Source organism: Malaya genurostris, chromosome 1 (assembly GCF_030247185.1).
Source record: "Malaya genurostris strain Urasoe2022 chromosome 1, Malgen_1.1, whole genome shotgun sequence".
In the NCBI taxonomy this organism is placed as follows: domain Eukaryota; kingdom Metazoa; phylum Arthropoda; class Insecta; order Diptera; family Culicidae; genus Malaya; species Malaya genurostris.
The window spans coordinates 9,403,052-9,418,738 of NC_080570.1; the positions used below are offsets into that span (position 1 = coordinate 9,403,052).

Sequence of the window (15,687 nt, forward strand, 5' to 3'; positions counted from 1 at the left end):
CGATGGTGGGGTAGTAAATGCATGGCGTTTGGGTGGCGATTTTGGGTCTCGTCTATCCGTCTCTCTATCAGCTGATCGTTCAAGTTTTCTACACATATACAAACGATCAACGTTAGGCCCACCCCAGCGGTTTTGAATTTTCGGCAATAACAGGCTTAGAGCCAGCAGCTTCACAGCAGGTTGGTACGTAACCGAACCTGACTTGTTCGGCTGTCCTAAACATTTGGCGGACTAGGTTTTTCGGCAACGGAGCATACTCTTGTAATTAAAACAGTTTGCATCGGTCGGGCTGATCGCAGTTCGCACGTGAGATGAGTCGCGAACGGTCGTAATCCCGAAAACGAAGTGTCCCGGCCAGGTGTTGAATAGTGAATAGTAGTTTGGTTTGCCGAAAATTTAGGTTCAGTATAGAATGACGGTCGCCAGTGCTATGGAGACACCGACGAAGGCCTCCTCCGGGGATATCCCTGTGGGGGAGGACAGTTCCGCGAAAATGAAAAGGATCTACAGTGATACCAACAACAATGAGATAATGATGGGTGACGACGAGAGTGTCAGTGATAAGGAGCTGAAACAGTACATGGAACACTACGATCAGTGGAAACAGTCCGCCGTCGGAAAGTGGCTCCAGGATCAGCTTGCCGATAAGTTCGGGTGGAAATTCGGAGCTGAAATCAAGTGGAAAAATGTGGCCCTGATCGGTGGGTTGCACATTGCTACCGTGGTGCTGTTTTTCGTCTACGTGTGGGAATCGACGCCATGGACCTGGGTGTGGGGTGAGTTATCCGGTTGATCACGATCGCGATCGTGGGAGTTTGTGTGTGTTCAGGATAATATGCGAACTGTGATGTTGTTCAATAGTGTCGACCTTCCGTGTTAGTATAAATCGTTGATCTGTCGTTAAACTCTTGAAACCGTTGCGGTCACTTAGCCGCTAATTGTGATGGATTATTATCTTCAAACTTCCTCTTGATATTCAAAGACATTGAGGCCATTGAGCCTTTGCACGCCTGCAAATTTCCGTGATGACTGAAGGCGTATTATAATTCACGGTTCGCTTGCTGCACTTCCAAAGCTTTGAAGGATAACTCTTTGGAACTTCCTCGTCGGATGCAATCTGTGCGTATTATTCATATTATCTGGCTGCGACTTCCTCGAGCATTTCGCGTTCCTGTGATAATTGATGCTGGTGGTGGAAGATGTGAAATATTCGAACGAATTCGAGCGTTGACAATCACGCATAAGGACCACACCCTTCCGCAGGCTGGTGCGAAGGCATTCGCCACCGCCGGTCATGATCTTGAATTCGAACCCGAGGTTGTGTGTGAATAAGATGATGACAACTTGATCGCGGTGTTCAGGAATTTCGGAGATGTTCACATCACTGTTTAAAAATAGCACTTTTCTGTGGAAATTAAAAGTTTCCTGGAATCACATAACATATCTTCAGAAAGCATTTTTTAATGAATTGCTTTTTCTTTTAATGTATTCATGAAACACTAAACATATTCTTAACTCTAAATATAAAATTTATGAACCATCGTTGATGGCCGATCAAAATATTCCCCCTGTTTTGACCTGTTTTGAATACGTGTTACTTTACTATGTAGTGCCTTCTCATGTGCAATTTGTGATAGAATTTTCAGTAGTATGACACAACCACATACAACTATAAATAGACATTTTCCTAAATGTTTGATAAGTAAAGATAATAATTTGATGCTTCATTCATTCTAGCCTGCGTAGTTGACTCCTTCAGTTCAGATCAGAATCCAACGCCAGAATTCAATTCTAGAGTTCAGTTCTGAAATTCAGAATCCCAGACCAGATTTTTTATCACTTCCAGAAGCCAGTTCTAAAATTCAGTTCCTCGTCTTGAATCCAGAACTAAAATTGTGTTTCAGAACTCTGGAACTGAAACTGAATTTGAGAACTTGAATCGAAGCCTGGATGCATTCCAGAAGTTTAGAATTCATGTTCAGAATGCTGTTGGTCTAGAATTTGGTTTCAAAACTCCGTTTCACAATCCTTGAAGTTTAACTGAATTCAGGAACTAGATTCTGAAAATTTTCTGGATTTTGGATTCTAGGAGCAGAATTCTGGATCCGAATTAAATTAGGATTCAATTCTGTAACTAAATTTAAGCTACTAATCAAAATCCAGGTCCAGAGTTCAGTGCTAGATTCAGTGTTTAAACAGAATCCCGATCTTCAATTCAGTTCTAAAATTCAGACCCAGAATACCAGAGGTTCAGCGAATAGTTCAACAATTCAGGTCCAAAATTCAGTTTCCAAGTTCAGATTCAGAATTTAGTTCCAGAATCTTGCATCAAAATTATGTTTCAGAATGCAGTTGTAGCATTCGGCTCCTAAATTCGGTCCCAGAGTTCCAGGTGCAGAACCATTCATTTTATACGTATTTACGTCACCCAGTTATGTCTCATGTCTCCGTTTTTAGCTTTAAGAATCATTTCCTTATCAGCTCTTCCAATACAGTTGGACTGAATACCAATAATTGTCAAAAGCTCAAACCAACCAATGTCGTATTCTATTGAAAATAAACGTCAATTTGTATATTGAGTATACAAGCTTAGAAACTGTACTTGGCTTCAAAAACTTCCAACAAAGAATGCGAAACGTTCAAGTCTAACATGTCAGCCATTTTGATGTTTGAAGATTTCATACAGGAAGTTCACTTTAACTACGGGCAGGGGACTTACCATTTGAAGAATATGTGAGAATCACATAAATTACACTGGGTTTCCAACTTTTATTTATATACATCACGAAGAATATCAAAAATATATAAAGCACAGCGTTTACGCGAATGAAACTAATGTGATTTATTTGTTGTGTGGAGGAAAACCGACTATCGCCAGAAGTAGAAAACTCAGTGCCTACTTCGATTGAATTGTTAACCAGAGAGTTGTTCGTTGGTGCCCCTGTAAGAATTCCTACTAATGTGATTAAAAATCAGTCATTCTTACAGATAATTCTTACCGATAAAATTGATGCGCAGCAAAATTGATGAATGAATTTTGCAAGTAAAAATCCGTGACACTGGCATTGGTGTCGCTGGTCACTGTCACCGGAATGGCATTCTGAAAAAAAATCACAGCAAAAGTTTGACAATCATTCAACCCATTTGTACACGGAGAAGTATGGGCCTAGTTTGAAACAACTAATCATACGGTTGAACCTCGAATTCGTATTCACATTAAATTAACATAAATAATTGTTAATTTCAAACTAAAAATTTAATTTCAAAATCAGAACTGAATTTTACAAGAATGATTCAAATATTTGTGAAACACACCTAGCATTTCAAGCAAGTGTGTAAATTTACATGTTTCAGCACTTAAAATATGTCAGAATGCATTAAATATGTGTTATATCAGCTGTATACATGAATTAAATTTGACTCTCGAATATGTAAGTCACAGAAGATGTAAATTTACACGATTTTTTCTAGGTGTGTATGAATTATTCAGTTTGGTATATAAATCACTTTGTTGAGCTTCCCATTAAAAAAAAAAAGAATGATCTTGTGTATAAACAGTAACGATGAAGAATTTCTTTATTTTAAGTGCAAGAAACTCAAATTTTGAGTTAAACTCACTCAAATTTCGAAAAAAATACATTTTTCGCTTATTTTAAGTAATTTATTTTGACAGCTCTTGACTTCCTAGTAATTGTTGCTGCAGCCAGCGTTTAGATTTTGAGTACTCTCTAGACAAATATCTGATAGAGATAAACGTTCCGATAACATTTCATACTATTTATAATGTGATGTTTCTAAGATTAAAAATGATTGTATCTCGCTTGGCAACTCGGAATCATGCAATCATAGAACACTAAATTGGGATAAAAATGTTTAAGCTCAATATGATAGTTGGCATACCGTTTCATATCGTCAACATATTAGCTGATATCTGCAATGAAAAAAAAAAATAAAGCATAATCAATGAATACTTACTGGAGAGGTCACGAATTTTTACGTCGGTTGAAGCCAAGGATCATTTTTTCTATTTTTAAAACTATATAACGTCACTTGAATTTGAGCTCAAGTATGTCGGTTACTTTAATTGTAAAATTTCGGTGTCTAAAAGCTGTATACCGAGATTTCGGTAAATTGATATTTCCGATCTACTGATTTCGGTAAAATTTTCGATTGCTGTTAAACACAGTAATTGTTTTTCAAATTCTCGGTTTGACATAACGAATTCCTGAAAATTTTGTAATAATCAGTCGAATATCTCGGGAAACACATTTCCCACATTGTCTCAAAGACGGACTGAGTAATGATTTCTCACTCGATTGCTGGTTTCTGAGTGCGCGATCAATCCGATTGACAGTGACATTATAAATATCACGGAATTTTCGCTCACTTTATGATTGTGTTACAAGTAAAAGTCAGACGACTTAAGCCATTACAGCTGAAATTTCAGGAAGACTTGATCATTTACTAGTTCTGTATATCTGAAGAACTTGATGTTCTAAAACTAAGGAATCAGTTATGAAACGAATTGAACATTTAGCTCGCTAATTCTATTTCGAAAATCATTCGAGCTCGGTTGTTGCGCTAGAGCCCGCATTGATTCGGAATTCATACCGGCCTTTCACATGGAATTCTTAATGAAAATCTTTCACTTAATTTTAATTCATTCCAAATTAGTAATGCCAAACATTTTTGCTAGCATTCTGCCCAGCGATGCCAGATAGTAGTAGTGTCATTTCCGTAGATTGGCATTTTGCTTGGAAGCTCTCACGGTGAAAAGCTTTTTTTTTTTGCTCGCCAGAAAAAACCAGTTTCCGTAGTTCTTCGTATCAACGATTGTAATTTCCGTAGATTTCCGTAGAAAAAATCCAATTTCCGTAGATTTTGTCTACGGATCCGTAGATCCGTAGATCCGTAGAAAATGTTTGAATCCGTAGATCTACGGAGATTTCCGTAGATCTGACATCGCTGATTCTGCCGAGTATCGGCAAGAGTCTGACAACCAGAGATGCCAGGTAAAAATGTCAAACATCCTCAGACAGGTTTGCAAAAGTCAGTAAATCCGAAAAAAACTTTAAGTTGTCCAGTATGTCTTGCTGGCAGCAATTTCTCTATAAAGTATGAAACGAAAACTGACTTGGAGAGCAAAGAAAAGAAAAAAATCGCGGCAATTTCAAAAGTCTGTAAATTTTGACGAAAGTCTGAGAAAAACTCGATTTTCAAAAGTATGCAAAAGTCTGCACACCAAAAAATGTCTGAAGCACTGTATACGAAATCTGCAGATTTACAGACAAATCCTGCAGATCTGGCATCTCTGCTGACAACAATGTATCAACCGTTTCCAACAGAGAATCTCGACAAGTGGTTCTTAAGGGCTCTGTTCCAGCCGGATTCTTACCTTTCCAAACTGGCAGGACCGTTCTGAATCGGTTCGACTTTAGCAGCCGATTGGTGACAATCCGATTTTGGTAGCAAAATATTACAAAAAACAACTCCTAATATATTTGAAGTTTTGTATATGATAACAAAATCAGAAATCGAGTAAATATTGCTGGTCTTTAGAAAGTTTCACCCATGGACGATTGATACATGATCCACGGAGGAAATCAAGTGAGAAGAAATGTCAAATTTGCAAAACATGTCCCGCGAGATAATGACGCCCATCCTTTCTGCACTGATTTGACAACTGGAATTCAGCTACAGCTTCAAAGTCGATTCGACTTTTTCGTACAAGCACTCGTTCCAATAACCGTTCATTTTGAGTTGCATAATATAATTCGGCATCAGGTTTGGTCGGTCGGCTACCAAATTTTCACACTGTTTTCGGAAAATATTTTCATCTAATGGTTAAACATTTTGATGCACTTAATCAGTAGGTTATAATGCATGGCAGGGGAGAGACGTATAATTTCTATGATAACTAAGAGCAAGTGCAGTTACAAATCACTTTTTCTGATCGGTTATTGGAATAGACTATACCGCGTCTTTAGATTTTCTATAGAAGCGAAGTGAGGTTAAGATTATAAACGGTTTCTCTTCGACCGGAAACTTACCGGGCAAGACTGGCCGAACGGAAATATTTACCAAGTTTTATGTTGCAAGTCGTAAGTCTCACGAAAGAAAAAAAAATCTTTCAAGTGCGAGGACAACGACTATAAACGAATAAAAGCTGTGCCATAACTTTGCGTTATTGCAGTTAAAAGAGGCCACCTGTCAAATAAAAAATAGAAACAAGCGTTCTGTGAAGCGACCTCCAGCGGTACAGTTTATGGAGATGTTAACAAAAAAAACAATAAACAATAAACGGTACGCAACGAAAGTTTCAAAGTAGTAATAGACGGTGAAGTTATACTATTAGGCCGGCTCCAAATTCTGTCAAAACAGATTCTGTTCAATCCCGATACGCGGTAACTAAACATTGCTTTTTATTATCACGATTTGTAAATTAAATACATAAAATCGATTCTTTGCAGAATCAACCTTTCAAATTGAGTTCTGAGTATTCTAACGTATGAAATTTTAGTCATTAAATTTTATGGAAACTCGATCGGTGCCGGTTACTTGGATGTCCAACTGATGGATGATTTGCAAAATTTCAGCAGAATTCTCATTTCGTTTTGTTAATGAATCTACGATTGTTTTTCATTATTCACTTTATCATTCATCACTCACTGCCAAGTAGAAATAAATCGAGGTAGATTCCAACATCCATAACATTTTAGCGTTAATAATTTTCGGTCACATATGTTTAATCAAAGTCCAAGTACAAGGAAAATAAACGACTGATTGTTTGCCTGAAGTCCGAGCGTCCCAAAACGTAGCAGGCCTTGTTCGGACAAAAAAAAAGTCACTTCACGGTATGGGAAACCCATTTTTCGTGTTTTGGTAGATGGATCATGCAGTTCAAAACCAGCAAGTCTTGATTCGAGCGTGTACTGGTTGACGTGCGCAACTCAACATCGTCATCGGTGTAAGAAAGGAGTGAATAAAAAAAACAATACTTGACCTTATGGTTCACGGTACATGGCAGTGTAAATTTAATACTACGGGGGATCGTGCCAGACAGAAGTAGAAGGAATCAGCATGATCAGAGTGAAAGGTCACTCAAGACTCTAAGATACTCGCAAAGAGTCATCCGGTTGCGGCGGCACTTTGAGGATGCTAAGTGAGCAAATACTTATGGATGCCTTCTCAGTACGGAATGCGTATCCTAATGAATATGCGATAATGTTTAATTGTGGATTCTGACACTTGGATCGAGAATTTGTGTACGGTGAACGGTTGGCATAACTGATCGACGAAGTAACTATGAGTTTCATTACATCATTAAAACAATAACTTAGTAGCAATAATGCATGTAGTAGAAGATCCTTTCATTTCCAATTGATTTACTAATGTAACTCGATCATGCGACAGTATCTGTAATACATTTCTGCCGACATTACAATAATGTTGGCTGGGTAGAAAGTTTCACCCTACAATTTGATGGAATCTTGCAGCAAAATCCAGCTAAATTTTCAAGGAAATAACTCGAATTTCAGTTTGATATCGTTGAAACTAGGTTCCAAACTTACTTCAAACAAACGGTTTGAGTTAGGGTGAAAACTGGGTTGGGTTTAGCATCAAACGAAAACGAACTAAAGCCGATCTAGTGTGCTTTGACATAAACATGCCGGAAGCGAGAAGCCCGTTTATTGCAGTTTATATCCCGTCAAAGTGAAAAATGAAAAGTCGGCTGCGAGGTCTGTGAAAACAGAATAGTCAAATTCCACAACAAAAAATTTAATGCTTATCACAACACATATTTCACAAGTTAATCAGGGGAGTACTGTCATGGCAAATACACTTGTTAATTCGTTTAGTTGCGAAATATTCTCATTCAATCCTGCACCATCTCAATTAAACTTTCATAAACTTGTCAAACCTCATAAACCAGTCTGGATCAGACTAATTTTAGAGTAAAATACCTGTAAGGGAAATCATAGAAACCGAAACAGAACATATTGATAATTCAACCTGTCAAGCATGAATGGAGAGAAAATGGAACAATTATGCCAGCACAAGGTTGACAGCTTTTGAAATCTTACCGAATATTGACCAGCTCCTGGAATTCCTCCCAAGAGGGTAATAGCACAGACTAACAGACAGGACACTCAAATTAGATTCTTCAATCATTTTAACGGTCATTTCGAATATTCCTTTAGTTGGGACAGTACTTGCATATGTCTGTTATCTAGACTGTGTTTATTTTTTTCATTTACCAACAGAGTTGCCATTCATACAGAATTACCTGTAATGTATTGATTTGTATACGTCCATGCAATTTTTTTTTGTTGCGATTATAGAGGTTTTAACCTTAAGGTCATTCGCCTCTTCGGGCCAGAAAAATTTTCTGACCCTATGTGCGGGGTTGGGAATCGAACCCAGGTGGACTGCGTTAAAGGGCATCGACTTACCCATCACGCTATACCCGTCCCCTCCCGTGCGAATTTCATGCAGGATATAGATTTAATACATATTGCCAAAACTATATACATAATTGTGCCTACTTGTCATCCTCCAACGCAATACAAAATCGAACCCGTTTTGTTACAATATTTACTTACTTCTGGTCTGCCACCACTCAATTGCGGGTGAAAACTACCAACACAATAAAAAATAGTCTAGATAAACAACGTTGAGTCAAATAAATGGTTGCCTTCCAACATCGCGAAAAAGTTAAATATATTATCAACGTAATCCAATAATTTATTGTGACGATTCATTTTCAAATATTTTGATGAAATCAGGCATTCCTTCAAACAGCTGACAAAGTGTTGACAAAAAAGGGAAACCAACTAGTAAAAAAAGTACAATATAGGTGGAACTAGTGCATCACGAAAAATTATTTTTATAAAAATTTATTCATACTGTCATGTCTGTTAGTCTGTGGTAATAATACACTTCGCATGCAGCATGCAGAGTTTTTTCCTGTATTCTGTCACAATTCCGGCAAGCATCTGGCATCAACCGTCTCCATCAGATAATTTAACCAACACACTTTTTTTCGCTGAATTTCGGCATAATAATTGCCGAGATTTGCACCGCCGAGTACTCGGTAATCATTTCGGCAAAAGATAAAATTTCGGTCTCGGCAATTTTGACTCAAATTTGACAAACGTCAGCTATATTTATATTTAACAATGCTTATGTAATTTCTTCGAATTCGAAAATCCGAATGAACTTTTCGTAATCGCATTTGAATTTATGGAGAGAATCAGAATGTCTTGGAATATGTACAATTGGAATTCTGTGAAAAGAGCTTACTGAAAGTCTTGTCAATTCTTCGAGCAGTGTTTGATAATCAAAAAATTTTCCATAAGGCATCAACACAAAATATATCAACGATTTTGTTTTAGGCTTTGTTAAGACGTAAAGCCGCCTTAAGCTAGTTTTAACATGATCAGTATCTAACGGGGAAACAGATTGGAAAACCGACATGTGAACACAATGATGTAATGAAAACCGCGAAAATGTTACCGCAGAGACGGGACTCGAACCCGTAGCTAACTCCTAACCGGGGAAATTGTTTTACCAATTAAACTACCCTGCATATGAAAACACATGAAGAGAAAGTCCAATTGATTGGACGAAACTACACGGAAAGACCGATATCAGCATTTTGGCGAAAAAATTAGTTGATTTTCTGATTTTAGTTAGTTATTTTTTGAGACAACTAAAAAAATCTTACTTTTGCTAATTTAGATTTTTTAATTCTAATTTCCTTGATAATAATAAAATATTTATTGAAATGGCTATTTTTTTAGTTGAATTCACCAATTGTCATTTCTTAGCTAAGGCACACTTCATATCCATTCAACTAATTTTTTAGTTGAATTAGAGAAATAAAACGTTGTTTTCAACCAACATAAATGGTTGAATTGGTTTCTGCAATTTGCAGCTATATGGCGCTCTGTCGTTGAAATAACGCTAACACCGTAATGACTACTGGCCACAAGATGGCACACTACTACCGAAAAAAATTTCAGTCGCGGTTGTCTTTTCTATATTGGCAGGTATGAATACGATGTTGTATTGGAGAAAAAGACATAAGCGAAACATAAACTTCTTTTTGAACATTTTTCTTCTAAATCGCTGTTTTCTTCATTCGACTTCGCGAAATCGACTCTCTCACTGAAAACTTTGAGCACTCGGAAAATAAAAACCGAATACAAGTAGTACACCGGACGGCGTGGCCCGAAAGGTTGGAAGATACAAAAAACATCATTTGACATGTATAATTAGAGTGCAACATTCGAAACTCAATTCACTGTTCCGCGTAAAAACATTATTACGCACAATCGCTTCAAATGCGCACAAATAAATGAATAAATACACGTTCCACTAACAGTTTACGTAATTTTTACATACCGGTTTAGAAATTTATATATGGATATATCGTAACACATGCGTAAAACATCTAAACAATTTGCAAGCAGTTTCAACAAGACTGTCCCTTTTAGCTTTTTAATGGATTGTTTTGTTTTGACACTTCTCATGAATTTTGTGGCTAATAAACTGGTGATAGATAAATAGAAACAAATTTTCTGGTTTTAAAAACAAAATTAGTTGTCAATGAGAATTTCGTGTTGGATTGAAATATTGCTGGTTTGTGTCCAGAATATTCGCCAACTAAACATATTCTCTAAAAATAAGAGTTTTTTTCAGCAAATAAATTCTCAATTTTAACTAATTTTATAGTTATTTTTGAAATTTTGTTGTTAAAAACAACTAATTCAAAAACAGTAATACGAATTAGGCGCAGAGCTAATTTCGGTCGTTCCGTGTAAGCATGCTTCGCTCTACTTAGCCACTACGGTATTCACTTACCTTTACCATTGTGTTTGAGATCACACAATCGTCACTGCTGCTACCACACACTAGTGGAGATCCATTAAATCGATGGATGAAACTATCGTGTGTTATCTCGTAGATAGCGAAATAGACAAAAACAAAAGTCTCAAATCAGTATCGTGCGGCAAGAGCAGATGGGTAGAAATAGACTCGTGATCATTGTATGTGTTTCTGTTGAATTTGTTTCCGTCGATACGGGACTGTAAGTGAATACCGTAGTGGCTAAGTAGAGCGAAGCATGCTTAGTTTCGTCCAATCAATTGGACTTTCTCTTCATGTGTTTTCATATGCAGGGTAGTTTAATTGGTAAAACAATTTCCCCGGTTAGGAGTTAGCTACGGGTTCGAGTCCCGTCTCTGCGGTAACATTTTCGCGGTTTTCATTACATCATTGTGTTCACATGTCGGTTTTCCAATCTGTTTCCCCGTTAGATACTGATCATGACAAAATATATGTTTTTTGCCTATTCCTAGGACAGGATCTGACAACTGTTAAGCCATTTTCCGAGTCAGTTTCGGACCAGGTCATGATTGGTTGAAAATAACATTAGCAAGTACAAGTCGATAGTCCCACGACAAAAGGGCCTAACTGCAAATGAGAGCCTCTCTTTGTTTACTTTCTCTTTTGATTATTACGGAGCCATTATTGCAAATTCTCTAAAGTTTCCAATATAAATCGAAAGCTTGTAGTTTTACCTTGAAAGTTTTGCGAAGAGTAAAGCACCAAATATAAAATCAGTTCGGTAAATCGTGAAAGAAAAAGTAAACAAAGAGAAACTGTCATTTGCAGTTAGGCCCTTTTGTCGTGGGAGGGACGAAGTTATTGAAATTAAAATTACTGCAGGGTGGTATAAAAAGTGTTATCAGTATCGTCGATAAAAATGTAGTTTGATATTGAATATATTGAAAATATCATCTTTTAAAATTTAATAATTTCAATTGGATTTACGTTCAATTCGATTTAAATTCCTGTCAATGTGGAAAGTGTATGAAAAAAATAAAAAAGCTTAAAATCAAGAAGTATGGTATGAGCGAAAATATGCACACCTAGACAAAAATCGTGTAAATTTACATCTTCTGAGACCGACATATACGAGCGTCAAAAATGATTCATTTTTACAGTAGATTTACCACATATTTAATGCATTAGAACATACTTTTGAGAGCTGAAAAATGTGAAATTACACGCTTGCTTGAAAGACAGGGTGTGTTTGTCACATATTCAAACCATTCTCGTGAAACTCAGTCATTTTACGAATTACGTCCTTATGAATTGAGTCGTTTGGCGTCACCTGTAAAGTTCATAACTGTTTGCTGTGCGGCTATAAACATAACATATGTCTAAATGTTGTCAAATAATAAATAATCGCATGTTATAAGGGGAGAAGCATGTCGGAATGTATAACTATATCTACTGGCAACAGTGGTCGTGAGGGATGCATTATTTATAACAGGGGTCGACCGGAATAAGAAGAGAAATATTTTTTCAGGAAAAAGAAGCCAGTTGTCAGGTCCTGCCCTAGGCCTATTCTAGTAAAAAATATATTGGCATGTGAACGGTTACCAGTTCGCTCGAAATTCCCTGAATTATAAGAATTAAATGTTGATTTTCTGGATTACCTAGGAATTTCTGTAAGCTGAACAAACTCCGCGGAAAATGTAAATTTCAAATAATTTTGTTCAAGCTAAATTCGCAAATGCGTTCCCTATTCGCCATTGACATATTAAAACTAAACCAATATAATTCTCATCAATCACGTGGTGAGTTGCAAGGATGCCAGTTCATTTTTTTCAAAAATCTGTGAAAACAGTCTGTGCACACTTTCCATCAAGGCCGCTGAGAGGAGGCAAAAAAGGTCTTGCTTTTCTCAAACGTTTAGTCGGAAATACCTTTACGCTAGGTTTTCCCTAGGAATTTGAAGACTGTAAGGGGCTTTTTGTCAGTTGGGTACCGATATCAGAAATCTGTGCATTTTTCAAATCTATGCAACATATTGAAAATCTGTGTAATACAGATTATCTGTTTTGAAACAATCGACTCTATTACCATCATCATTTTTATCGAACAATTCCAAAAAAATTGAACGAAAAGCCACCGAAAATGTAGAGCAGATTGAAAACAGTATTATCAATTAGGTCTATAGATGAATTCTAGCTAGAACAGAACCGTTTAAAAGCCGCTTGGTGGAATTCTTTTCCGAAAACGGTTGTTACATAACAGGTTGGAATTTGCTGTCAGTATTCTGACAGAATTACGAAAACCCTTGGTCACGAATCAAAAATCAAATGAAGCGAATCAAAAAAGTATTCGCAACAATTAAGCAATCATGCAGTATAATTGTGTAACAAATGAATGAATTTCAACGATCGGTTTGACCAAATGAGAAGATAGTTTATTTTCGTCCGTGCGTTTGGCAGACGAAATCGGATAATTGATAATTGATTCTCTTTTTTTCTCACCATCAAACGAAGGAAAGCTAATATTCATGAATGTCACATGCTGATAGTAAACATTGATGTTGAACCATGAATTGCTCATATTTGCCCGTCGATGGTACTATCTTTCGCTTGAAGACAAACAAATAAACCAAAACGCGCGTTGTTCCAACATTTACAGCAAACAAATATAGACATTGACCGACCGAAAAACAGCATAGATTCAAGGCGAAGGCCAACACTTGGTAAATAGCATGATGTTTGGCTGGAATCACAGAATGAAATTACCGCGTTAGCCTTTCAGACGAAAAACCTTCCCGTCACATCTGACATCTCTCGATTTAGAGATCCATAAATCATACAAAGCGTGTTGGGCGTAATGTTGGTCAGCCTACTATGACATGAGGCGAATCAACAAACTTGGAAAAGAAAAGAAAACAAATTCATGTCGTTTTGTACACTCATTCAAGATCATTTAGAAGTTTTTAACTTCATTTGACAATCGGATAATGATGTCTCGGTTAATGACTTCAAACAATCTAGTCAAAATTGAACTGTCAAACGACCCACGAATTCAAATATCTATTGAAAAACAGGATCAGCTCCGTCTTCGAGCACAAGCATTTCCGTTGTGAATAAGCGAAAACCTGATTATTCGCATATTTTCTGGCAGTGTTTAGACTGAAAAGTCTGGATTCAATGCAAACCGGTTCCCTGAATCATGACTTTTTGGCGGTAAGTTCAGCCGAATTTACCTTTCGTTTCGAGTGTTTCGTGCAAGACCGAAAACGTAAAGTAAAGTGTAATATTACGCAATGGTTGTTGAGTCGTTGGGCTTCGGTCGCCCGGCATGGCATTGAAAATGTTGGTGCGAGATCTTTCTTTCAATTAGTTACGTGTTGATAACCTTCGAACCGGTTGGAAGTTTTGGAAGTCTTTTTTTCTCTGCACTTTTCGGGGGGTGTTTTGATCTTGGGAATTCTGCGACTTTGCTATCAAGGAAACTGATCGTTGATGCGTTGAATGATATGAAAAACAATCGTTTCGAATGATGTTCCCATCTATTCTTCTAGGTTTCGTCGTGGGAGGATTTGCCGGTTTCGGCGTCACGGCCGGTGCTCACCGGCTCTGGACTCACAGAGCCTACAAAGCGAAGCTACCGCTGCGCATCATACTGATGATCTGCTTCTGTATGTCCGGTCACAACAGTTTGTACCAGTGGGTCCGCGATCATCGAATACATCACAAATACTCGGAAACCGATGCCGATCCGCACAACTCTAACCGGGGCTTCTTCTATGCCCACGTTGGTTGGCTGATGCTCAGGAAGCACCCGGAGTGCATCAAGAAAGGTCGTCTGATCGATATGACCGACCTGATGGCCGATCCGGTTGTCCAGTTCCATCAAAAGTACTTTCCGTTACTGAAGACACTGTTCACCTACCTCATTCCGTCGATGGTGCCGTGGTACTTTTTCGGCGAAGGTTTCGTTCTGTCCTTCCTGGCTAACTGTCTGATGCGAAACTCATTGACTCTCAACTTCACTTGGTTGGTGAACAGTGCAGCGCACATGTACGGTGATCGGCCTTATGATAAGTAAGTTTTTTCATTGCCCTGAAAATAGCAAATCAACTTAAATTTACCGTCCTTTTTCACAGTCGCATCCGACCGGTGGAAAACAAATACATTTCCATCGTCGCAATGGGAGAGGGATGGCACAACTACCATCACGTGTTCCCCTGGGACTACAAAGCGGCCGAACTGGGCAACTATCGTACAAACATAACAACCTTCTGGCTGGATCTGTTTGCCAAGATTGGCTGGGCGTACGATCTGAAGGAACCGTCGAAGGAATTGGTTCAGCGAACAATTGACAAATACGGTAAACACAGTTCTTGCTGGCCAACGAAATTCACTACTATTCTTATTCGCTACTATTCTTTACAGGAGATGGAACTTACATCACTACCAAAATCGAACATCTCAGAGAAGAACCTGATCCCTATTTACTAAAGGCCCAGTAGACGTACTGACGTTCCATTCCAAATAGTAAAGCTCCGTGAGTGTGTTAAGTTTTAACAAATAACCTAATATTGTTTTAAAATATAACGAATTAATTGTAATTGAAATCTTCATGTGTTTTTTTTTACCGAAACCTTTAAACCTGATGACATAAATCAAACAGCTTAGCCGTAATCGGTGCTCATTAAAAGTTACGAAACGTGATCTCTCATCTGCTTACAAATCGATCTGCGACAATCGAAACAAGTGCCGAGCTGTTAGTCAACTCGGAAACGGGGTCCAGCCTCCATCAACTGATCCGTAGACCAGGTGAATGACGACTGAAAATGAAAGAATTAGC

The 15,687-nt window shown here is 37.8% G+C and overlaps 1 protein-coding gene across 1 annotated transcript; it reads left to right on the top strand.

Annotated features, from left to right (window-relative positions):
• Nucleotides 1-213: 213 nt before the first annotated feature.
• LOC131431763 (acyl-CoA Delta-9 desaturase-like) lies at nucleotides 214-15,454 on the top strand. The gene is made up of 4 exons (XM_058597641.1): nucleotides 214-776; nucleotides 14,399-14,921; nucleotides 14,984-15,207; nucleotides 15,273-15,454. The coding sequence occupies exons 1-4, from the start codon at nucleotides 413-415 to the stop codon at nucleotides 15,347-15,349; spliced, it is 1,188 nt and encodes a 395-aa protein (XP_058453624.1). The 5' UTR covers nucleotides 214-412; the 3' UTR covers nucleotides 15,350-15,454.
• The last annotated feature ends 233 nt before the right edge of the window (nucleotides 15,455-15,687 follow it).